General features: G+C 46.6%; 1 protein-coding gene across 3 annotated transcripts in view; it reads right to left on the minus strand.

Moving 5' to 3' along the window:
- The window catches only part of SETD2 (SET domain containing 2, histone lysine methyltransferase), a 1,168,808-nt gene that overhangs the window by 47,099 nt on the left and 1,095,888 nt on the right, over positions 1-25,821 (minus strand). For all 3 annotated transcript variants that reach the window (XM_078662450.1, XM_078662451.1, XM_078662449.1), the window contains exon 21: positions 12,753-12,854. In XM_078662450.1, coding sequence (XP_078518576.1) covers positions 12,753-12,854 — 102 coding nt within the window. The remainder of the gene's footprint in view (positions 1-12,752; positions 12,855-25,821) is intronic.

Consider the following 25,821-nt stretch of genomic DNA (forward strand, 5'->3'; position numbering starts at 1 on the left):
ATAGATTTTTAAATGCTGATTATATTTCTAAATGTAAATTGAAGTTCAAAGAGATCAGTCAAGATTACTCAGCTTACTGTCCAATGGAAAATAATTAAAATCTTGACTTATCAACATCCAGTCACTAGCCTAATCATTTCGGGGCGATTTCAATATGCTTCAGTTTTCCAAGAACAATGCTGACAATCCAAGTAGAGCTTTAACTCAGATGTGTTATTCCCAGTTACAAAAATATGATCTCATGCTGCTACAGGAGGACATTCAACATAATATTGTGAGCCTTCAAACATTTAAAACTCACAGCAACACTCTACTATCTAATACACCATTATCTCAAAGAAACTGGTATCTGGCTTCACTGGGTATCAAATGGTCCTTATAGTGAAAAGCGACCATAACCCCCAAATAATGATATTGTCTTTAACAGTTGACTATCTACCAAAGTAAAGAACCCTTGAATCGGAGTCATTTGCCTATATTTTGAAAAGGCTGGCGTGGCTCTCAGCAAAATAAACTGAGATCTTGGCCCTCCTAGAACCCACAATAGAATTAGCACTTAGTGACAATATGGGAAACTAATGGTCGAAATTAGACCCGCTTCTGTTCTTCTTTAGTAGATCACTTTTTTTGGTAAAAACAACAACCAGGGGATACCCTGTTAGACCAGTAAAAACCAGGTGGTACTCGCACAGGCTACATCTCCAAAAAATGGCACTTAATAAAGCATGACGGGCTAGCTCCAAACAATCAAATAGTGCTTTTAAATTCTCAAAACTGTGCTCACTATAACGCTTAAGAAGAATATATAAAAATGAGATATGGAAGGCAAAAAGAACACACCATGAAAATAAATATGGACAAAATTACATTTCGCCAACAAAACAAATACGTTGAAAGCATTCTGGGGAATAATTACCAATCTTGAATATGGCAATAGGAGAGCTATTTCTGAATCAGGTTGGGCGTCCCTCATTTTTAAACTGTACAGGGCCTCTTCAGCAAACAATTTAGGCATTAACATCGAACAATATATTCCAGCCCTGCCAAACAACACAGGCAGTGGGGAAGAAAGATAATGAATATTTCTATGAAGAACAAGCATTAGAAATTGAGTCAGAATCGGTAAAAACGGCCATAAGCAGGATTAGATCAAACGGGGTGCCTGGCCCTAATGGGATTCCAAACGCTGTTTTTAAAGCAAAAACACATCTCTGGACAAAAACTTTAACACCATAGTTCAAAAACATCGTAAAATCCAAATTGGTTCCGGAATCCCGGCAAGGAACAATAATACAGCCAATCTACAAAAGTGGCCCACCAGGTAATCCGGCTAATTATCGGCTAATTGCCATAACAGAAGTTGAATCGAAAATCTTTGCTACATGTCTGCTTAAGGTATTGGAAGAATGGGTCACGACAAGATAAATCCTACCAATTTTCCAAACTAGATTCCGTAGCAGACAGTCAACAATCACAAACTTGCGGTCTCTCACTTTGTTGGCGGAGAGAGTAAAGCATAAAAGACAAAAGTTATATATTTATTTCTTAGACCTCAAGGCTGCCTTTGACTCTGTTCCCCGCAACATACTTTGGGCAAAGCTATCAGCATGAGGAGTACCCAAACAACTGTTAGATATGGTCATATTGTTATACTCCAATGCATGGGTCCAGGTAAAATTGGGGGATGGCAGATGCACTACTTTTCGCCTGGAAACCCACAATGGTCTCAAACAAGGATGTGTTTTAGCCCCATGTCTTTTTAACCTTTTTATGGCCGATCTACTATTCCATCTACAAAGTGTTAATGCTCATTCTCCAAACTTTGTCGGGTACAATATTAAATATTTACAGTATGCTCACCATACTATATTGCTTAGCCACACTGCCCTAGGCCTACAAAAACTGATAGAATCATGTATTAACTACATTTTAGCCAATGGTCTGCAAATTATTTAAAAAAAAAATAACGTTAGGATCGACCAAATCAGATATCAGAGTATAGAAAATTAATGGGTTAATGATTTAAACAGTAAAACTATATAAGTAACTAGGAATCACGTTCGATAAGAAAACAAGTTACTTACCTGTAACTTTGGTTCCCCAGTATTGGTAACTTTCATAGATTCCCATGCTTTGTATCATTCCCCGTCGTCGGAATGGGAGTCTCGGTAACAAAAATACCATAGCTGTAGGTACAAAAGACCAAGGAAAGAGGCCTAGGCCTCATTTCCTTTTGTAGCATATTACCCTCTTTGTGTAAAAGAGACCAAACTCAGGCCTCAGCCAATCAGAAGTGCCTCACCCCTTAGAACCTTACTGAAGGAACCTCAGAGCCTCAGATTTTCGTAGCCGTTGTGTACTTAGACACCATTTCTGTTGTAGGCTGAGCTTTCCTCGGGGAGGTGGGCGGGCGCATGGGAATCTATGAAAGTTACCAATACTGGGGAACCAAAGTTACAGGTAAGTAACTTGTTTTCTTACCCCAGTATTGGAACTTTCATAGATTCCCATGCTTTGTATCAGAGTAGCAAGCAGTTAGTAACAGAACCACATTTTGCATCATCACCAATAGCAATAGGCAACATGACAAAGATACAAAATGTGAAAGACGGAAGGTCGGAAAGAAAGGAAAGCTCACCACTCATTGGAAGATGTTCCTCAGGACAGCCAGTCCTACTGCCACATCACCTTGTTGTAGGGACTCCAAGCAGTAATGTCTGGTAAATGTGTGAACGCTGCTCCAGGTCGCAGCTCTGCAAATGTCTTTGATCTGTACCTCTGCGAAGAGGGCTGTAGAAGAAGCCACAGATCTCGTGGAATGCGCTCTAACCTTTCCAGTCAGAGGTTTTCCTGCAGCAGTGTGACAATGCAGATTGGCACTCGTGATCCATCTGGAAATGCCCTGCTTGGAAAGAGGAAGGCCCTTGCTTGGACCTCCGAAGGCAACAAATTACTGAGAGGATTTTCAAAAACTCTTAGTACGCTCCAAGTAAAATTTCAAACACCGTTGCACATCGAGCGAATGTAATGCTCTCTCTGCCGGTGTAGCCGGTTGAGGAAAGTACGCCTTCAGAATGACCGGCTCATTCAAGTGGAAGTCCGAGGGAACTTTCGGCATAAACCTCGGGTTAGTTCTCATGATGAAAGTGTTTCTCTTGAATTGAAGGAAAGGTTCTTGCATAGTCAAGGCTTGTAATTCACCAACACGCCTAGCCGACATGAGAGCGAGGAGGAGAGCCAATTTCCATGAAAGGTATTTCATGTCAGAACGATGGATTGGTTCAAACGGGCCCTTCATGAGTTGAGAAAGGACTAGATTCAGATGCCATGTAGGAGGCGGTGGTCTCACTGGTGGATAAACTCTGAACAATCCCTTTAGAAATTGTTTGACAATTCTGGATGACCACAAGGAGGGTCCAGAGTCCGTCCTCCTGAACCTCGACATTGCCTCCAAGTGGACCTTAATTGAAGAATGGGCTAGTCCCGATTTGGCCAAGGACAGCAGATAAGGAAGGACCTGATGAGGCTTGGAAGTGAAAGGATCAATGCCTTCTTTCCTGCACCAGCAACAGAATCTCTTCCACTTAAGACGGTAAGTCCTGTTCGTAGAAGGAGCTCTTGCCTGAGAAAGGACCTCCTTAATCTCACTAGAAATGGGCAGGTTCATAAATTCTCGCTGCTCAGGAGCCATGCAGTCAGGTGTAGGGACTGCGGATCCGGGTGCCAAACTTGTCCCTCTGACATCGTGAGGAGATCTGGAAGAACCTCCAAAGGAAGAGGAGGGGCTATCGAGAGCAGATGGAGTTCCGTGAACCAGAACTGCCTCGGCCAAGCAGGGGCTATAAGGATCATCCTGCACGGCTCCACCTTGATCTTCTTGATGAGTCGTGGGATCAGAGGTATGGGAGGAAAAGCGTAGACAAATGTCCTCGACCATGCTATCGAAAGTGCACTCCCCAGAGAGTCTCGATGGGGAAGCCTGCTTGCATAAGACCGGCATTTCTTGTTGGTTGGAGTGGCAAAAAGATCGATCTCTGGTCTGCCCCACTGGCTGAAGACCTCCTCCAAGACTCTCTGATTCAATTCCCATTCGTGGCTGACTGAGGATGACCTGCTCAGTCTGTCGGCGTTTTCGTTGAGGACGCCTAGTAAGTGTTCTGCTCTTAGCGAAACCCTCTGAAGGATCGCCCACTCCCAGATCTGCTGAGCTTCTTGCGACAATGGACGAGATCTGGTTCCCCCTTCCTTGTTCACATAGTGCATGGCTGTGGTGTTGTCCGTCCTGATCAGCACATGTGAACCTTGCAGGCGAGGAAGAAAAGCTTGCAGAGCCAGTCGTATCGCCCGTAGCTCTAACAGGGTGATGTGGAGGCGTTTCTCCTGGGGCGACCAATGACCGCTGACATGCAGGTCTTGCATCACTGCCCCCCAACCCTCCAATGACGCGCCCGTTGTTATCACCTGCGGAGACGGGTCACTTGCGAAGGATAGACCTTGGGACAAGTTGTCTTGTTTTGTCCACCATAAAGCTGCTTCCTTCATGCTTGGAGTGATCACCACTCTGTCTTCGAAGGAACCGTGGACCTGCTGCCACTGGTTGTCTAGTTGCTCTTGCAGAGGGCGCATCCTTAGTCTGCAATGGGGAATTAGAGGGATACACGATGAAATCACCCCCAGCAGATATTTGTAGCGGCGAACTGAAAGACACTTTTATGTGCGCAAGTCCTGAGCCAGGGTTTGTAATTTGTCTCTCCTTTCCTGAGTAGGGAAGGCTTTTGAGTACTTGGAATCCAAGATGGCTCCCAGGAAGCGAGCCTTCCTGGACGGGAGCAGGCAAGACTTCTCGGTGTTCAGAGTGAGCCCCAGATTCTGAAACAAATTGGTACAAGCTTGAACAGCCTCCAGCGCTACCTCTCTGGATGGAGCCTTCAGTAACCAGTCGTCCAGGTAGGGGAAGACCTGGAAATGGTTCCTTCGCAGGAAAGCTGCTACTGGCGCCAGCACCTTTGTGAAAATTCTTGGGGCTGAACGGAGTCCAAAGGGTAAAACCCTGAACTGAAAATGGCTCTTAGCTACTGTGAATCGCAGAAACCTTCTGTGTGCTGGGTGAATCGGAACGTGGAAATACGCATCTTCGAGATCGAGCGTGGCCATGAAATCCCCCGGGTTGATGAGCTTCAAGATGTCCCGGAGAGAGACCATCCGGAAGGACAGGGAGATGAGATAGGTGTTTAGCTCCCTGAGGTCTAAAATGGGGCGCCACTTTTCTTGCGTCTTCTTCACCAGGAAGAACCTGGAATAAAATCCTTGTCCCCTTTGGTTTGCAGAGACCGGCTCTATCGCTCCTTTCCGGAGCATCTGTTGGACCTCGAGCCGCAGGAGAAGCTGGTGTTTCGATGGAATGGCTGCCAGGGGCTTGGGTGGAGGGACTTGCGTGAATTCCAGGATATGTCCTTTCCGAATGATGTTTAGCACCCAACAGTCCGATGTTATCCTGGACCAGTTGTGAAGGTATTTGGTGACCCTGCCTCCAACTGATGATCTCTTGAAGGAAGGTCCAGTAGGAAGAGCCAGGCGGCCGCTATTGGCGTTTGGACGAATCTCGTCCTCGTCCAGCCTGTTTCCCCTTATTGTAAGGCCTGGAGTAGTTGGTAGACTGGCCTTGCCGCTGTTGATAAGGCTGACGGTATTGCTGGGAACCTGAGCCCGTGGTGGAATAGCGTTGCTGTTGGTGATAGGATCCTCTGTAGTTACCACCTCTACTTTGAGATCCTTTAAAAGGAGACTTTCTGTATTGAAGGGTCCCCAAGGACCTGGCAGTGTCTGTGTCCTTTTTTATGTCCTGAAGAGTGTCGTCAACAAGCTTGCCAAATAATGCTTCCCCATCAAAGGGGAGATCCAGGACCTTGTTTTGAATTTCAGGCCTAAACCAAGTAGCTTTGAGCCACCCTTGGCGGCGGAGGACTGCCGCCCCAGCCAAAGAACGGAACGCCGTTGTCGCAATATCCATTGCGCAGTCAATGATTTCCATCGACGTTGCTTCTCCCTCCTGTAAGATTTTCTTTGCCTCAGGCGTAGTTTCCGGAGGCAGCTGGTCAAGGTATGGAGCGACATCACACCAAAGCTGACGGTCGTATCTACCCATGATTGCCAGGGCATTCGCTGCTCGTACCAGCAAACTTACCATCGACGATAATCTCTTCCCCACATTATCCAACCTCCTCCCTTCCTTGTCCGGAGGAGTTGTTATGGGAGCAGAGGGGTTACGGGATTTCCTCTGCGCAGCTTGCGAGATCACAGAGTATGGTCTGGGATGACCTGTTAAGGCTGCCGGGCCATCAGCTGGTGCTTTGTATTTTTTCTCTAGACGCGGTAGCACCGGGACCACCGTCGTCGGGTTCTTCATGGCTTTTAGGCCCTCTTTCCACACATGATCCACAATAGGAATGGACCTAGTTGACTTCATAAAAGGCTCTTTGAAATCGTATAAAAAGCACTCTGTGGCAACTTTAGGCATGGCCAATTTGAATCTTGCAGCGGCTCTCTCCATTAGCTGATGAAGCCTCCAATGTCTGCAGGCGGGGAATCCGCCGGCTCTGGGACTGGCGATGCTGGATCCGGAATGATATATTCGTCATATTTGGTATCGGGAATAGAGCCATGATCCGATTGCTGACCCTCATCCGAGGAATCATCATGGACGTCTTGAAACCCGGAGGACTCATGATGGATGGACACTTGAGGCCGAGGGGAAACTGGAGCTGGAGTGGAAGGCGTCACGAATGAGGCTGACATCTCGGCAGGAGTTACTGGCGTTGACGGCACCGGAGTAGGCATACTCGCCTTAGATTTATAGTCCTGCAGCATCTTATGCAGATCTTGGAGAAACGAAGATGGCACTGAAACCATTTCCTGCTCAGCATGATGTTGTGACTGGGCCGACTGATGATGGCCAACTTCCACGCGGCTGTAGTCGCCCTCAGAGTCAGTATCCTGGCATTTGACCAGTAGTTGGGAGGGACTATCAGCGTAGCTGTATGAGTGCTGGTCCTCCTCCTCAGAATCTCCTTCCTGCAGAAGCATGGTTGACAGTAGAGGAGACATAGCCTTCGGAGAAGTAACCTCCGGCGTGATTCGTGTCACAGAAATGGTAATTCTCTTTTCAGAGGATAAGATAGTCGACCGTTCCGTCGTCGACGGTTGTATACACGTCGACGAGATCGGGGTCGTCGAAGTCGTCGACGAGGAAATGGTCGACACGCCAGCCGTTGTCGTTGTTAAAGTCGTCGTCGTCGATGCTCTCGTCAATGAGACCGGCGTCGTCGACATAGTCGTCGATATCATCGTCGACGTCGGCACCATCGTCGACGGTGAGATTGGAACTGCCGTCGTCGGCACCTTCGTCGTCTGCATTTTCGTCGTCGGCGCCTTTGTCGTCGGCGACGCTTTCGTCGGCGTCTTCTTCGTCGGCGTCGCGGCCGTCCACGGTGAAGAAACCGCTGTCGACGGAACCTTCGTCGATGACTCCCCTGTCGACGGGATCGTCGATGACACCAATGCAGCCTTTGATTTTTTCATCGACGGAACCTCCGCCGTCGACGCCTTCGTCGTCGAGGACTTGGAACTCCTCTCAGAAGACTGGGATGAAGGTTTTTTTGAAGGCTGTGACAGTCTCCTCACCTTTAGAAGGCGAATCTGGTCCTTCCCTCTTCTCCTTTACACCTCGGTGAGGAGATTTGCTGGGACCTGGGCTCTCAGACTCACTGGGGGTCTTTTTTGAGGCCTTGGAAGATCTTTCCATAGAAGGCGAAGGGGAACCCCTACCCCTTTTCACTGACCTTCTTGAAGAAGACATAGATGCTGCATCCTCACTGTCACTGGAGACAGTATCCTTCCTGGTCTTCAGTTTATGGAGCCACGTCAAGAGTCTTCCATCACGGTCCCGGAGGGTCTTGGCCGAAAAGGTGCGACAGATTTTACAGTCCGCAGCCTGGTGGTCAGGATAGAGGCAGTAAATGCAGTCTTTGTGTCTATCCTCCACAAAAAGCCTTTTCTTACCACAGGTGGAACAAGGCTTGAAAAGGGCTTTTTTCTTCTCCATTTCTGACATCCTGGAAGGCAGCCAACAATTCTGAAGCGAAGTTGAAGATTTTGAAGAAGTAATCCTGAAGAAATCCTTTGTAAAAGTAGAAGTTGAGCAGAGCTCAAAGGAGACTCCCTAAGCACAACGTGCGGTAGAAAATCTGAGGCTCTGAGGTTCCTTCAGGAAGGTTCTAAGGGGTGAGGCACTTCTGATTGGCTGAGGCCTGAGTTTGGTCTCTTTTACACAAAGAGGGTAATATGCTACAAAAGGAAATGAGGCCTAGGCCTTTTTCCTTGGTCTTTTGTGCCTACAGCTATGGTATTTTTGTTACCGAGACTCCCATTCCGACGACGGGGAATGATACAAAGCATGGGAATCTATGAAAGTTCCAATACTGGGGTAACAGTGTCTTTTAAACATCATTTTACCCACATTAAGGACAAAGCCACTGCCCTTTTTTATTTGTTTTAGAATGCTGCGAGATAAGCGGTTATGTCCTAGTTGTGAGCATTTACTTAAGGTACTGAAGACAAAGTTGATTCCCCCTCTAGGCTATGGGTTAGTAATTTTTCGAGGTAAAGACTCCAAAACCATTTATAATCTACAAATAAAAGTTTTTAAATCAATCTTCAGGGTACTGAGAAATGCCGGGCATGCTAGCGTGAAATATGGCCTGAAAAGTCAAACCCTAGTGGGACAATCTGTTTCTAAAATATTTATATTTGGTTTTTTTGTCTGACCCAGAGATACTTGCAAATCAGTGCTGCCAGGAAGTAATGAAATAGGAGTATGCAAGCGCTTGGTGCTCTTATCTAATGGAAAGTCTAAACACTTTCAAGTCCATGCGCCTTTTGAACAAATGGAGAGAAATATAACTGCATTTATACAGATATTAAACCAAATTTCTTATCTATCATATTGGATAAGGAGGAGTTTGCAAATAAAAAAAAATGCCTGGTTGGTTATTAATTCATTTAATAAATTGGAGCCGCAACCATATTTCATCTTCTATTTAAAACCGTTTTTTACACAAAGGATAGAACCCCAAGATGGCTACAAAATTGGCCAAAATGTAGTTGTGGATTTTGTGGCTTTCACAATGAAAAATTATTACATATTGTATGCATTTTCCCCCGATTGCGTCAGGAGAGGCAAGCACTATTAAAATTAATCTTTAAGGAAAATGGGGTGAGAACGTGTCGTCACCAATTATATCTTGCCTTTCTGGGAACTGTACTCGTCTATCAATCCAAATTGTAAAGTTTATTCTCATAGCAGAAAAAAAATTAAACTAGGAGTGTCCCCCAGACAAGAAATGGTAAGTGGTTATGACCAGCAATATGTATGCAATGTTATTTTTTAAAATCGCCATGGAGTTGTTAGACCTAAGCATTGCAATATTGTTTATCGAAGTCCCCAACAAATCAATGTTGAAGGTGGTAATGGGTCTCAGACATGGAAACATTTTACTGACATATCACCTCCCTGTAAACCATAAAAACTATCACCATTAGCTAATTGAATTGCTTGATTTATTCGACTCATGACAGTATACATTTTTATTTTAATCTTAAAATATTGAAAAGAAGCACAATTGACACTTTACAGATCTAGCCGATCTATTTGACTCCCTCTCATTTTCCCAAGGAAGTACTTATTTAATTACTTCTTACCAAAAGGGCCAACTGACAGTGCTAGCTGGCTTATTGAATGAGATAATAACACATCTATGAATATTATTATTTATGATGTTTAGGGTCCGTGTGCATTGAGACCCAAGAACTACTTTAGAGAGAAATGGAGTCCATCTCTGGAGAGTTAAGCTTTAAGTCATTTTATAGATCCTGAAATTTCCCAATTATTGCAGTATAACTGTTATGAAATTAGATGCCTCATTACTTGTGACACTAATAGATGTAGTTCAGAGTTGACTGCTGCCAGAAGGGTGGTCTTCATACTGTGGACACTTCAAAACCAGACTGTGTAGGGTCCAGTAAGTGGTGGTCCTCCAAATATTTAGAGTGTCATTTATTAACTAGACTCTCCAGAACCTTGGCAAGAAAGGGAAGGAGCGAGATGGGTTGGTAATTCGCTAGTTCGTTGGGATCAGAATTAGCTTTTTTTAGAATAGGGATAATCAAAGCAGATTTCCAGTCCAACTGCAATTTTGCTGAGTCCAAAGATAGATTAAAAAGATCTGTGATGGAAGGCATAAATAGGACTGACAAAGAGGAAACTCTGTGTAGAGCAAGCATCAGAAGGTGAACCAGATTTAACTTTTCCTAGCATATCATGAACTTGCTCTTGGGAGATGGTAGCAACATTCTCAAGCAAAGCGGAAGCATTAGAAGGTAGGAAATGGAGTCGTCCGATTTCAATGTTGAAGCAGGAAAATTCAGATATCATTTAGGGTTTTACCCTCAAAGTAATTGGCAAGCGAGTCACATTCTTGTGATGCAGGAATTGCTGACTTACAGGTTGCTGGCTTGGGTAATTAAGTGCCTTAAATAGTTCTTTCAATGAACTACCAGCAATCATGATTCTATTAATAGTGTAAAGTCTGTGTGCTTCTCTAATCTTCCTGTGGTATGCAGCATGGGCAAGTTAGTAAGCCTTTTTATCAGAGGGGGATTTGGTTTTATGCCATATGAGTTTAGTAGATCTAAGGATGGCAAGTTTGGGAGGGGCTGCTGCATGGTTGTATGTCGTTACAACGCACTCCGTTGCAAAGCATGCCTTTACCACGCATGCGTTACAACGGAATGCTTTTTGTTCGCATAACCTTTTCCACAAATATTCCTTTACCATGCATAGATTTACACCGATTTTCATTGTAAATGTATGCATGTTAAAGGTATATTCGTGCTAAAGGTTATACCCCTCCCCTGTACCCTTTACGTGACACCCCAGCCCCCAATCCTTCTTATATTTACCCCTGCCCTTAACCCTCAATCTTTTTTTAAACTCTTCATGTCGTTTCCTGTCCTTCATCTTCCTTTTTGATGTCGGACATCGTAAAGAGGAAGTGGAAGTTTCTTTCCGTTTCCTCTCTAACGACTCTGATGGGGGAAACCCCCCAAGCCCCCTTTTTCAAATTTTCACCTTTACCACACATGCCTTTACTACGTATCTCGTAGTAAAGGTATGCATGGTAAAGGCTTTCGTGGTAACCACACATGCGTTGTAAACGTTTACATGGAACCGGCCACGTTGTAGTGGCCGTTTCCCCTGCTGCATCAAAAGCATGAGAGGGAATTATTGTACTCTGTTGAGGCAGCATTTACGACATCACTATTCTTTATGGTCGGAGAGCGGAAGGCCGTTTGAAAAGTAAAGGGGTTGATTCGGTTCCAGGGCCTCAATGTCCTCTGCCTTCTTTCTTTCATCCATTGTTCACAACAGACCTCAGCAGCTGTAAGCTTCTAGAATAATGATCGATACAGACTAAAGGCTGGGGGATATGTATATTCAGTTGCTGAGAATTGGTAAACACTAGGTCCAGAGTGTGACCAAACACAAAAGGAGAGACACACACAAAAAACGATAACTTACCTTCCACATCTTAGCTTTTCCTCAGTCATCACATGCACAGGCTCTCAAAACCCCCTGCGGCCAATCCTGATGCTGCTCTCATGCTGCTGGCATGCTGCTAGTGAGACTGGGAGAGCCTGTGCTTGCTGTCTCCAACCCAGAAACGCAGCTCGGGTTAGAGACCGCTTCAGTGCACTCGTGAGTTTGGCCATCCTGAGGCGGTCGGCCAAACTCACATGCGCACTGACAACAGTACCCTGTCCACCACTTCCCATCCATAACGGTTCCCTAAGGAGTTCGATGTTCCGTACTGAAAAATGTATTTTCCTCCCAAAAATGTATTTTCCTTCATGCCATCAGGAAGCTATCCCCTTTACATCAGATCCAATGGCAGAAAAAAGAATCTGAAGAAGGTGTCCATGAACAGGGGTTTCCAGGGTGTACATCTGACGTCTCCATGCTACTGATAGCTATAGCTGTCTGATGTCAGTGCTATTGTATTCCATATATACTCTGCTTAGGCATATCGAAAATGTTTACACTGTTCAATAGAAACCATTATGTTGCAGGTGAAGCAGCTACAGCCTCTTTATGCTTCACAATTTCAAATCAACTGAATAATGGCACCATGCTTTGACATAGGCTTGTTTTTAATGGCTAAAGCTGCTTAAGTGTCATGCTGTGTTTAAAAATAAGTCATCTCACAACAATGAAGGCAAAATATTTTAGACAGTCAACAAAAACAAAATGGTTCTTTCACTTTCGTTTTGGAAAGGAAAAGTCAAAATCTATATACAACACTTCACAAGCCATTACGACAAGAAACATGACAACAAGATAAGTTCAATACAAAGGATGAATGGAACTGAAAATAAGGTACAACAATGTAACAAAAAGTATTATAAAACTGGAGCTGGTGAAGCCCTAAGGAGCAATAGAGAAAGTTCCACAGGCTGTACCATAACTGGGTTCCTACTTTACTGAACTGCTGGACCCATCCCTAGCATAAACAAATGCACTTGATGATTAAGAGATGTTGCTGATGCAGAACATGAGGCAGCAGCAAAAAACTGGAAACCTAATATTTGGGGTGGCATGAAGGTAACATTCATGCTAAGATACTTTCTAACTTTCATACCTTTCGGGCTAAATGTTTGAAGTCCTCTGTTGTATTTATTCGTCCAATTTTGCAGTCAGGTTTCCGGTAGGGATTTAGGCACTGAACAATGAACTGTGACATCTGAAGGAAAGGAGTAACAGGACATGTCAGAGGAAAATCAGAGGCTTTCAACTGCACTGGGTGGCTTCTGCCAAACATTCTAATCAACATTTCAGTTCACATATACCACAGATATACACATATACAGTACCAAAGAAACAAACTGCAGTCCACTTCAGGACATTAAACCATACCTTTTTATATTCAATGGGAAGAACGGGTGATTCTCCAATTAACATGCAAAGAGAATCTTGATTTCATTAAAGACAACAGAGGCTAACATTATGTAATATCCTTTTATTGCTGCCCCAACACGCAGCCCTTTAAAGAACATAAAAGATAAGGAATATGCTACCTACCAGTATGCATCTGTTCTTGGCATGTAGGGCTGCTGACATTCATATCTGTGCATAGATCGCCGCCTAGTGTTGGGTCCGGATGATTGCACATTGTTGTCCTGGAAGAGTCTTCGAAGTATCACAAGATAGGTGGCTCCTCCCTCGGACTACAGTGCGCATGGGCATCCTCTCCATCCTCAGATTGTTTTTCGCCATTGTGGCAGAGATGGAGTATAGTACAGTAAGAGATGTCCATGCAAAGAGTGAATGCTACAGCATGCGACAGGCACCGGGGAGGCGGGTGGGCGATATGAATGTCAGCAGCCCTACATGCCAAGAACAGATGCATACTGGTAAGTAGCATATTCCGTTCGAGGCATGTGGGCTGCTGAATTCATATCTGATCATAGAATGTATAGCAGTATCTCCCCTAGCGGTGGCTACCTGTGCCAGCTACAGCAGTCTGAAAAAGAGTTTTGAGAACAGCTTGTCCTACAGCAGCTTGCTGTTTGGAATGTACATCTACACAATAGTGTTTGGTAAATGTATGTATGGTTGACCATGTGGCTGCTCTACAAATTTCGTGTAAAGGAATATTTCCTAGAAAAGCCATGGATGCCCCTAGTTTGCGTGTAGAATGCGCCCTAGGGGGAACTGTTAAGGTGCGTTTTGTCTTTAAATAACATATCTGAATGCACTTAACGATCCATCTGGCTATACCTGATTTTGAAATAGGGTTGCCTTTGTGTTGCGGTGAGAAAGCGACAAACAACTATTTTCTCTTTCGAAATGCCTTAGTTCTATCTATATAGTATAGCAGAGCTCTATTGACATTCAGAGTATGCAAGGCTCTTTCAGCTACTGTCTGTGGATTTTGAAAGAACACTGGCAGTTCTATTGTTTGATTTATGTGAAAATGGGATATCACTTTTGGCATGAATTTAGGGTTTGTTCTGAGAACTACTCTATTTGCATGTACTTGAATGAATGGCTCTTGAATAGTTAGGGCTTGCAGCTCACTAACTCTTCTAAGTGAAGTAATTGCAATAAGGAAAGCCACCTTCCAAGTAAGAAATTGTAGTTCGCATGAGTGTAGTGGTTCAAAAGGTGGTCCCATAAGTCTGGTTAAAACGATGTTTAGATTCCAGACTGGTGAAGGTGGGTGTTTTGGGGGAATCACTCGTTTGAGTCCCTCCATAAATGCTTTAATTGCTGGCACTCTAAACAGTGAAAGGTGTTGCCTGTTTTGGAGGTATGCTGCTAACGCAGCTAAATGTATCCTGATGGATGAGTAGGCTAAATTGCAGCGTTGTAGGTGCAGTAGATAGCAAATGATGTTTTGTGTAGAAGCATCTAATGGATTTATGTCGTTGTTTCTGCAGTAAATGACGAAACGTTTCCACTTAGCTGCATAACATGCCCTGGTAGTGGGTCTTCTTGCCTCTTTGATAATATTCATGCAGTCTGGAGGCAAGTTGAGGTATCCAAACTCTAGTATCTCAGGAGCCAGATCGCCAGGTTCAGCTGTTGCGGATCTGGGTGTTGGATTTCGCCATGGTTCTGAGTTAGAAGACTGGGTGTGAGTCGCAGTCTTTGATGAGGCACCACTGACAGTTCTAGGAACGTTGTGTACCATGGTTGCCTCGCCCACGTTGGAGCGACTAGGATTAGCGTCAGCGAATGTTGGCGCATTTTGCGTGCCACTAGCGGTATTAATGGAGCTGGGGGAAAAGCGTACGCAAATTTGCCGGACAAGTTCATCCATATCGCATTGCCCTGCGACCGCGGATGTGGGAACCTGGCGGCAAAGTTCTGGCATTTTGCGTTTTCGCTTGTGGCAAACAGATCTATCTCCGGGTGTCCCCACTGCCGGAAGAATGGTTGGAGCACATTGGGGTGAATCTCCCATTCGTGCATCTGTTGACTGTGCTTGCTGAGCAGGTCAGCTATCTGATTGTCCTTGCCTGGGAGGTGTTCTGCCATGAGAAACATGTTCCTTTGAATGGCCCACTTCCACACGCTTTGAGCCAGGTGCGACAGCTGTGGGGAGTGTGTCCCTCCCTGCTTTTGAATATAATACATAGCTGTCATGTTGTCCGTCCGGATCAACACAGTTTTGTTGCATAAGTGTCTCTTGAAAGCTTTTAGGGCTAGGAAGATTGCCATCAACTCTAGAAGGTTGATGTGCATTTTTTTCTGTTGTATAGTCCATAGTCCCTGGACTGTGTAATGCAGGACATGGGCTCCCCATCCTAGCAGGGATGTGTCCGCTGTTATCACTATTTGTGGGACAGGCTCCTGGAACAGTCGTCCTTTGCAAAGGTTTTGTGGATTCCACCAATGCAGAGTTGTATGCACGACTGGTCACCAACACTAGGTCTTTTAATTGTCCCTGAGCCTGGTTCCACTGCCTTGCTAGGCACTCTTGTAGCGGACGCATGTGTAGTCTGGCATGAGGGACAATAAATATGCACGAGGCCATCATGCCTATTAGTTGCATAAACACTCGAGCTGGCAATGAGTGTTGTGGTCTGAACCTTTGGATTAGCATTTGCATACTGTTGATCCTTGCAGTGTTGGGGTATGCCTTTGCTACTAGTGTATCTATTGTCGCTCCCAGATACTGTTGGACGTGGGAGGGTTGCAGGTGTGACTTTGGGTAGTTTAGCGAGAAGCCTAGACTGTGCAGGAGATGAATCGTGTGTGACATGTGGTTGTGAATTGGGGTCCATATATGGGTTTTGTGGGAATCCGAAACGCACGTCTGCATCCTGATCCTCATCTGGGTTGTGGTCAGAGCGTGCAGGTGAGTATGGGGCATATGGAGTAGTAGGCATAGCAGGACAGATAGGTTGGAAAAGAATAGGAGAGGTAGCACAGTCCCTTTTCTTTTTGAGAGAAATTCTAGATAAGTCTTCAGCAGGAACTGGTCTTTTCTTCTTTGTATAAACAGTCACTTCCCCAGTATTTGGGTCAATATATAGCTTGGATTGATCTTCTGTGGAGGGGTCTGGATGGATGAGCGCCTCTTCCACAGTGTTTTGCCTTGGCGCCGATGTCTTTGGTTTGACCTTTTTCGGGTCGATGCCTGTGGTGGTTTTTGTCCGACCGGTTTTGTCGGTCCGATATCTTGTATAGGTTTCAACCCTTTTATTCGGACCGAGCGACTTTGAAGGTTCGGTAACTTCTTTTGGCTTTTGAGGTGTCTTTGGAGCCTGCGACTTTGGCTCGATGCCCCTCTTCGGATCGATGGGCTTCGGCTCGACGTGTTTGGTCTGTGGAACCTTAGGTTTCGGTTCGACGACCGCCTTGGGCGTAGCCCTTTTGTCTTCGGTGACAGGCTTTTTCGACGGTCGAAGTCGATTTGGTCGATTCGACGGCCTTTGGCTTCGAAGGTTTTTCTGGTATGGTGACCTTCGGCTCAGCGCCCTTTGGTTTTGTGACCCTCGGTTCGACAACGTTCGGTCCGAAGACGGTCGTGTCGATTAGTTTCGGTTTTGATGGAACCGGCCTTGGATTACGTGTCTCAGAAGGCTCTTTTTGTATGTTCTTAGCCGGGCGGTATGGCGGGGCTATAGAACCAGTTTTGTTGATCTTGGCTAAGGCTTGATGGCGATGCCTCGACCTGAGTCTCTGGTAGAGGTGTGTGTCTATATGGGGCGGTGTACTCACGGTTCGCCCCTCGTTGTCATCGGAGTCGTCTTCGACAGCTACAATGTCTTGTTCATAGTCTTCGATATCGACGATTTCCTCCTCTTCGTCTATATAATATTCAGAGTCGTGCTCCGAGTATTGGTCGTCTAGATCCGAGTCTTCGGCGTGTACTAGTTCTTCTTCATCGTCGAAGATATTCTCGGGCTCCGGTGCCGACATGCATTTCTTGCCTCGCCACACGCCGATTCCGAATAGTCTTTTTGGATCGGAACTGGGCACAAGCTAGACAATTATCTTCATTATGATCTGGGGATAGAAATTTGTTGCACACTGGATGCTTATCTGTGTGCGGGAACTTCGAGTTGCACTGCGGGCAGTATTTGAATGGACTTCGTTCCATCGACTGTCGGTCCACGTGGCGTCGAGAAGGCCTAACGGCCCGATTCGACGACCGGAGTGCAAACAAACGCTGAAGAAAGTCTTTCGGTACCGATCGAAACAATACAGACGAAAGCGAAGGGTTTTGGCCTTTTAGAAAAGTTTTATTTGATTCCGAACTTGGAGTGCTGGAAGGTACATCCGAACCCAATGGCGGAAAAAAACAATCTGAGGATGGAGAGGATGCCCATGAGCACTGTAGTCCAAGGGAGGAGCCACCTATTTCGTGATACTTCGAAGACTCTTCCAGGACAACAATGTGCAATCATCCGGGCCCAACACTAGGCGGCGATCTATGCACAGATATGAATTCAGCAGCCCACATGCCTCGAATACAAAACATTCCAGTTTTAGAACTTTCAGGACAGTATATAACTCCATGTCACTAACTATAGTCCTCTTTTAGGCTGAAACGAAAACAAAAGATGCTCATTGGCTTGAATGGGAATAATTTTTACTGCAAAGAATGATCTGAAAGCAAGAAGAAGAAACCAAGTGATATCACAAAAACCTTTTTCTGAAGTAAAGATTTGTTTACCTCTGAAAAGAAAACTTCAAGTTAATGATACAAACACAAATTATTGTTCACAACTAATTATTCAAATGAAATTAAACCAATTGACGGTGGTGGGAGGAATAATATTAGCCTTCATAGTCTATAATGAATGCAAGATTCTCTTTGTATGTTAATTGGAGAATCACCATTCTATTACTACTCATATGCTCCACTGGTTAACGAGAAAAGTTCGCAAAATTGCTAGCACTTGACCAGTCTGCCGCTTTCAGAATGTCAGCAAGTGTACCATCTGCCCAAAACACATTACTGGCCATCATGCCCCTAAAGGAGTGTGCCTCGAACTTGGATAAATCAATTCCTGCTTTGGGCATTACTGTTCTTACCCACCGTGAAATAGGAGCTGTTGAAACACCCCTATGCGGTTTTACATATGAAATTAACAACTGAACCTCCCCATCTGGTCAAAATCCCAGCATTCTTTGTTCATAAATTCTCATGCAACTCATTACCATACAATTTCTAGCAGTCATTGAAAAAGGGATGAAGGAAAATGCTACTTACCAGTATGCATCTGTTCTTGGCATGTAGAGCGAATAGTTTTCTTACCTGTCGGTGTAGTTTTGCAGCTTGCAGATCTTTCTGGATTCACTATGCTGTGCATTATTCCGCGGTCTTGTGGTTGGGGCATTATTCCGCGGTCTTGTGGTTGGGTCCGGATTCGTAGTCTTTTCTTTTTTCTTTTTTTTCTTAGCCCAGGTGGGCGTCGGCGTCACACCCCCTTGGGTGTATTTCCGTTGACGTCGGCATGCTTCCTGCGGAAGCTCCCACTCTTGGGCGCCATCTTCGGGTTCTTTTTTTTCCGTGTTTCTTTCGTTTCCGAAGTAACGGCAATGTTGAATTTATTTGGTATTTTACCGCTTTGTACTTTTAAAGTCCTTTCTTTAGTTAACCACCTCTTCTCTCTCCAGCCTCATCTTTCTGGCGGAGGTGGGTGGGTTCGCTAGTGAATCCAGAAAGATCTTCAAGCTGCAAAACTACACAGACAGGTAAGAAAACTATTCGTTTTGCAGCGTGAATCTTTCTGGATTCACTATGCTGTGCATAGATTTTGTAGCGGTTTCTCATCTCTGTGGCGGCTGGGTGGAAGATGAGCGTTGGGTGTTGAATATGTGCTGTAGCACCTTCTGTCCCACTTGAGCTTCCTTGTTCATTTGTATGTCCACACAGTAGTGCTTCGTGAACGTGTGCACCGAAGCCCATGTTGCCGCCAGGCATATGTCCTCTATGGGTGTGTTAGCCAGGAAGGCTATTGTAGCGCCCTTCTTCCTGGTGGAGTGGGCACGTGTCCCCTCTGCCAGTTCTTGTCCTGCACGATTGTGGCAGAGTTGAATTGTCTGTGCGATCCATCGTGCAATGGTCTTTTTGGTTACAGCTTTCCCCATGAAGCTGTTTGCGAATGACACAAAAAACTGTTTAGTTTTCCTGTGTCCCTTTGTCCTTTCAATGTAGTGCATGACTGCCCTTCTGGCGTCCAGGGTGTGAAGAGCTCGCTCTGCGCTAGTTGTTGGTTTTTGGAAAAAACTCGGTATCTGTATAGACTGGTTCATGTGAAATTTGGATACCACCTTCGGCATGAAGTGTGGGTCAGTCCTCATCACAACTCTATCATTGTGTATTTGTATGTAGGGTTCTTGTAGCGTCAGCGCTTGTAGCTCGCTTACTCTGCGTAAGGACGTTATTGCAACCAGGAAGGCTGTTTTCATAGTCAGCATCTTTAGGGAGGCCCTGTGAAGTGGTTCAAAGGGCTCTTTCATGAGTTCCGTTAGGACTGTGTTCAAGTTCCATGCAGGTGGCGGCACCCGCTTGGGTGGTGCGATCCTTTTCGCTCCTTCTAGGAATCTCTTCACCACCTGTGATGTGAAGAAGCTCCTGCACGTTTCTCCCCTTGTGTAGGCGACTATCGCTGCCAAGTGAACTCTTAAAGAGGATGAGCTAAGGTTCTTCTCCAGCAAGTGCGTCAGGTACCTTAGCACTGTGGAGTCCCTCTTCATTTTATTGTGGAGTCTTTCCTGTCTGCACCATATAGTGAATCTTTTCCATTTCGCAATGTAGCACTTCCGGGTGCTGGGCCTTCGTGCCTCCCGAAGTACCCTCAGGGTGCTTTCTGGTAGTCTCAAATGTGCGAACTCTATGTCCTCAGGAGCCACACTACTAGGCTCATGCTCTCTGGCTCTGGATGTAGTACCTCCCCGTTCTGCATGGAGAGTAGGTCTTTCCTCCTGCTGAATCTGTGGGGTGCACACTGTGTCATCTCCATGATCTGCGAGTACCATGTCCGCCTCGCCCACTGTGGTGCGACCAGTATCAGTGTCATGTTGCTCGCTCTGCACTTGCTCAGCACTCTGTGCATCAGTGGTATCGGGGGAAAGGCGTAAGCAAATGTCCTTGACCAATCTATCCATAGGGCATTCCCCAGTGACCCCTCCTCGGGCTGCCTGGATGCGAAGTTTTGGCATTTTGCATTCTGGCGTGTGGCAAACAGGTCTACCAATGGTGTCCCCCATCTGTCGAACAGGTACCTTGTCTCCTGAGCATTGAGCTCCCACTCGTGGGATGCCGATGTCTGCCTGCTGAGCCAATCGGCTTGTATGTTGTCCTTCCCTGGTAGGTGTATGGCTAGCAGGTCTATCTTGAGAGGGATGGCCCATCTCCATATCTCCTGCGCCAGCGTTTAAAGCGGGGCTGACTGTGTGCCCCCCTGCTTGTTGATGTAGAACATCGCAGTGGTGTTGTCTGTTTGTATCAATACCTTGTGTTTGTACAGTCTTGTTTGAAAGGCTTTCAGCGCAAGGAAGATTGTCTTCAGTTCTAGGTAATTGATGTGCTTTGCCGCATCTGTTGGCGTCCACAGTCCCCTCACCTTGAGCTCCTCCATGTGAGCGCCCCATCCCTTCAGGGATGCGTCTGTGGTGATGGTCACTGTTGGCGTTGGGGGCGTTAGAGGCTTTCCCTTTGTTATGTTCTCCATGGTCCACCATGCCATCTCCTTCTGCACTGCGTGCGTTACAACCACTAGATCCTCCCAACCGCCTGTAGCTTGTGACCATTGCTCCTGTAGCCATTCTTGAATGGGTCTCATGTGGAGTCGTACATTTGGTACCAGGTGGATGCATGATGCCATCATGCCCATGATCTTGCTCGCAGTCCTCACTGTCCGAGCTTGTCCCTTCCGGTAGAGGCGAGTTTCCTTCACCAGCGCCCTCGCCCTCTTCTCGCTGGGGAACACCTTGCCCTGCAAGGTGTTGATCTGTGCTCCCAGGAAGATCTTGACCTGTTCCGGCTCCATTGATGATTTCTTCCAATGGATGGAGAACCCCAGGCTTATGAGCGTGCTCGTCACTGTATGTGCGTGCTGTTTGCATTTCTGGTATGAGTTTGCTTTCACCAGCCAGTCGTCCAGGTAAGGGTATACGTGTATTCCTTGCCTTCGTAGGTGCGCTGCGACTGCTGCGAGGCACTTTGTGAAAACTCTCGGTGCTGATTTTAGTCCGAAGGCCAGTGTCGTGAACTGGTAGTGGCTTTCTCCAATGGTGAACCTGAGCATGTGTTTGTGCTTTCTGTTCATTGGGATGTGCAGATAGGCGTCTTTGAGGTCTATTGTGACCATGAAGTCCCCGGTCTGCAATTGTGGGAGCACCTCTTGCAGGGAGGTCATTTTGAATTTTTGCGTTCTTATGAACTTGTTCAGGAACCGTAAGTCCAGAATGGGTCTCATTGTCTCGTCTACCTTTGGTACCAGGAAGTACGTTGAGTATATTCCTGTGTTTCTTTCCTTGAAGGGTACCCGTTCTATGGCCTGCTTCCGCAGGAGTTCCTTTGCCTCCTCCTGAAGACACTGCAGCTGCTTGCTAGTGTTTTTCATCTTGGTTTTCTGCTTGTTGGCCTCCCCTCCAACTCTATGCAGTATCCGAATTGGATAATGTTGAGGATCCATTTGTCTGATGTGATTTCTCTCCACTCTCGGAGGTAAAATCTTAATCTTCCTCCCACTGGTGTCATGTGGTCGTAGGTGTCTAGTTTGTCTTGACCCATCTGTACGAGCTGCCCCCTGGGATCTTTTTTGTGGGCGGGCACACAGAGTTTTTTGAAGTCACTTAGAGGTGGGCTGCTGCCCCCCTCTTCTATTTTGTCCCCGTCCATTTCTCCCTCGAAAGGACTGGCCTCTTTGTTGGTACTGCCAGGACTGCTTCTGTTGACCATGCTGAGCCTGCGAGTCTGCCTGGTGCGTTTGCTGGAAAGCCTGGTGTGATGTACCTGGCTGGTTTCCGCCTCTCCCGCCGGGCCTCCGTGACGGGGTGCCCCTCTTGTTCCCTCTGAACTGCAATGCTCCCATGGATCTTGCTGTTTCGTTATCTTTTTTCAGTTGACTGAGCGTTTCATCAACTGTTGTTCCGAAAAGCGTGTTGCCGTTGAACGGTGTGTTCAGGATGCTGTGTTGCAACTCCGGTTTGAAACCTGAGACCCATGAGCCAGGCGTGCCTCCTTTCCGTGACGCCCATCATCATGAGCCTGCTGGCGGTGTCTGCCCCATCCAGGGCTGTCTTAAGGCAAGAATTTGCCGCGTTTTTCCCCTCTTCAACCAGCTTTTCGGCCTTCTGCCTGGCATCCTGGGGCAGGTCCTTCACCAACTGCCCCAGCCCCTCCATGATCTGGTACATGTGCCTGTTTATCAGGGCGTTGGAATTAGCCATGCGCCAGTGGGTCGCGGCATTCCGTTCGATCCTTCTGCCCACCAGATCCATCCTTTTGCTCTCCTTATCCAGTGGCGGTCCCGAGGTAGTGGGTACGTTAGCCCTCCTCCTTGCTGTGGCCGTGATAATGGAGTCTGCGGAGACCGTGCCCTGAATGTAGGCCGGGTCCTTTGTGGAATGCTTGTACTTTTTCCCAGTTCTGGGAGTTACTGCCTTGCATGTTGCGGGCTCCCTGAATGCTTCCTTCCCCTGAGCCAGTACGCTTTCGAGCATTGGAAGGAACTGGCTCCTCGTTTGTGTTGGGAGCAATGTTTCTAGAAGGAAGCCTGCTTTCTGCTTCTCTTCGTCGAGCTTGAGCTTGAAAGCTGCTGCGGCAGATTGTATCACCGAGTTGTAGGCCCCGATGTCGTCCGGCGGCGAGGGCCTCGAGGGGTAAGTGTCGACCACCTCCTCCGGGCTGTCGGTGTCGACATCTATGTAATCTACCTCCTGTAGGTCAGAGGGTGCCGACTCTGTGTCCGTCCTGCTTTCCTCTTCCTCCCCATAGTTGTAAGTATCGTAGGGATTCTCGTACTCCTCCTGGTCGTCGATCACCTCGACGTCCTGGTCTTGTTCCTCGGCGACTTCGGCGATCTCAACCGCCTCCACCACCGGTGGCTTGGTCTTGTGAGGGATCGTGAAGGCTTTCATCTTTGCATCGAAATCTTTCTTCCGCTGCATGATGTTCTCCATTTCGGCCTCGAGGCGCCTTCTCTTCTTCTCCATCTCGGCCGCGTGTTCCGCGTCGGATGGGTTGGCTGTTCTTTTCGGCGGATGGCTCGTCGCCGTGCCTTTCGGTGTCGAAGTTTTCGACGTCGACGTCGAACCGGATTTTGGGTCTCTGGTCGTCGTCGTCAGTTTTGGGTCTTTCTCCCTCGGCGTTGATCGATCCTTTTCGGGGACGATTTTCGACGTTTTCTGCTGATCAGCAGCTCTCGGCACCGGGGACTCCTTCTCGGAGGATCCGCTGGGCCTGGGAGTAGTCGCAGACGCCGCCTTTTTTGGCGTCGGCGCTTTCGGGGTCTTGCCCTCGATTTTTCTAGACTCAGAGTCTCTCGGGTTCTTGGGGGCCGAAGAGTCTCCTACCTTGTCAGAAATCTTCGTGTAATCGGTCTCTACGACCGTGTAGCTGTCGTCTTCGGCGGCAGCATTGTCTTCTTCCTCGGAGGACATCCCCAGCTCGTAGAGGGACGGAGTCGGGGCCTTCCCCTGCAGGGTGGCGTGTGCTACCCTCTGCCTCTCTCTCACACGAAGGGTCTTCGGGGCGAAGGCAGAACAGGCGTTGCAGTCTCCGCTTTCGTGGTTCACCGGTAGGCAAAGGTTGCATACCGGGTGTTGGTCCTTCTGCGCGTACTTGTGGTGGCAGTTACGGCAGAACTTGAACAGCGTGTTGTCCATCATCGAGCGTCCAGGGCCTCTCTGGTCGCGTGTTCGTCGACGGTCGTCGATGATCTCGATGAAAAACGCCTTCTCCTTGCTGAATTTTCGTCGATGAAGTCCCCTGGAGTCTTCAGATGACTTCTCCTCGTCTTTTCTGTATTTTCTTTCTTCTTTCTCCAAAAATGTCTGGAGCCCAAACGGGAACGATCCAGACCCGACTGCGGAAAAAAAGAATCTGAAGATGGCGCCCAAGAGTGGGAGCTTCCGCAGGAAGCATGCCGACGTCACCGGAAATACACCCAAGGGGGTGTGACGCCGACGCCCACGCCCACCTGGGCTAAGAAAAAAAACCAAAGAAAAGACTACGAATCCGGACCCAACCACAAGACCGCGGAATAATGCCCCAACCACAAGACCCCGGAATAATGCACAGCATAGTGAATCCAGAAAGATTCACGCTGCAAAACTGCAGATTCTCACAACACACACCTTCCCTAAACACTAGTGTGTTGACGTGCAAGCCAAGCAGCAAGCTTCTGTGGGCCAAGCTATTCTTAAAACACTTTCAAACAACTGCAACAGATACAGGTGACCACCGCTAGGGGAGATACTGCTGTATAGTCTATGCTTCTGTTCTTGCATGTAGAGCTGCAGATTCTCACACGCCCACCCGACTCCCCAGAACCTTTATCTGTTCCAGTTCTATCTTAATTCGATACACATACATGGGCATCTTTTTTCTTTCTATTAACGCCATAATTTCCTATCGTGGCGAAAAACAATCTAAAGATGGAGTCGATGTCCATGCGCACTATCGTCCAAGGGAGGAGTCACCTATCTCGTGACTACAAAATACTTGTTCTAAGACAACAACAAGGTGCAAGCATCCAAGCCCAACATCAGATGGTGATCTATTGCTAAGTGTGAGACCGGAAGCTCATATGCCTCGAACATATGTTTTCAGACATGGTCGTAGTCCTTTTCCAAATCTCAAAGTTAATCCGCAATCGGGGTAAATTTCTTATGCCTTAACATCTGATACTCTTCTAAAAGAGATTAGACAGTGTAGAGTGGCTAACTTCTACAATATTTGCCTCCTAGAAAGATAGGAATTATCAGGCCAGACAACAAAAACGTAAAAAACTAAATTCACATTCCACAGAGAATCGATCTATCCCTAGGTGGTCGCGTAAGTCTTACCTCTCATCAGTATGCTAATCAATGGATCGCTGCCAACAGCAAAATCATTTACCAAGGAATGCCCAGCCGAAACACCAGATCTGTAACAGTAAACAGTTCTATAAAGCAGGCCTGATTTGAACAACTCAGCAAGGTAGTTTGCCACTTCTACTGCATGAGGATTCACTCCAAGTTCCTCTTCATGCACCACTTTCTCTATACTCCTGTGCATCTTTTCCTGGTACCTGGTGCCCATTAATGGATTCTTAGCCTCTCCCAAAAAGCCAGAGTAACTACTAGAGCTCCTCCAATCCTCCAAACAAGAAGGTTCAAGTATCCTTCTAGCACTAAAGGGCGCTCCTCTCCTTCCTGCCCTTGCAAAAGGCCTAGACACCCTGGGATAAAAAGGAGAACTTCTACTGCTAGTTCTGTTACTCCAGGGAACCGAAGGATAAGTTACTTACCTGTAATCCTAGTCTCTTCAAGGGGTATCCTCATCAAAGTCATAAGCACTGAATATTCCCACCCATGTGCGGGGACTCCGGAAATAATATAAAAAATAATATATGGAAATCACATATATACAGCTCTACATATATGTATGTACATATATCATTTTTTCACATACCAATGCAGCTCCCAATTGGAGGCTAAACAATGGAATTACCCATGTGAGAAAGTGCCATCTTTCT

Source organism: Lissotriton helveticus, chromosome 10 (genome assembly GCF_964261635.1).
Source record: "Lissotriton helveticus chromosome 10, aLisHel1.1, whole genome shotgun sequence".
NCBI classification, from domain to species: domain Eukaryota; kingdom Metazoa; phylum Chordata; class Amphibia; order Caudata; family Salamandridae; genus Lissotriton; species Lissotriton helveticus.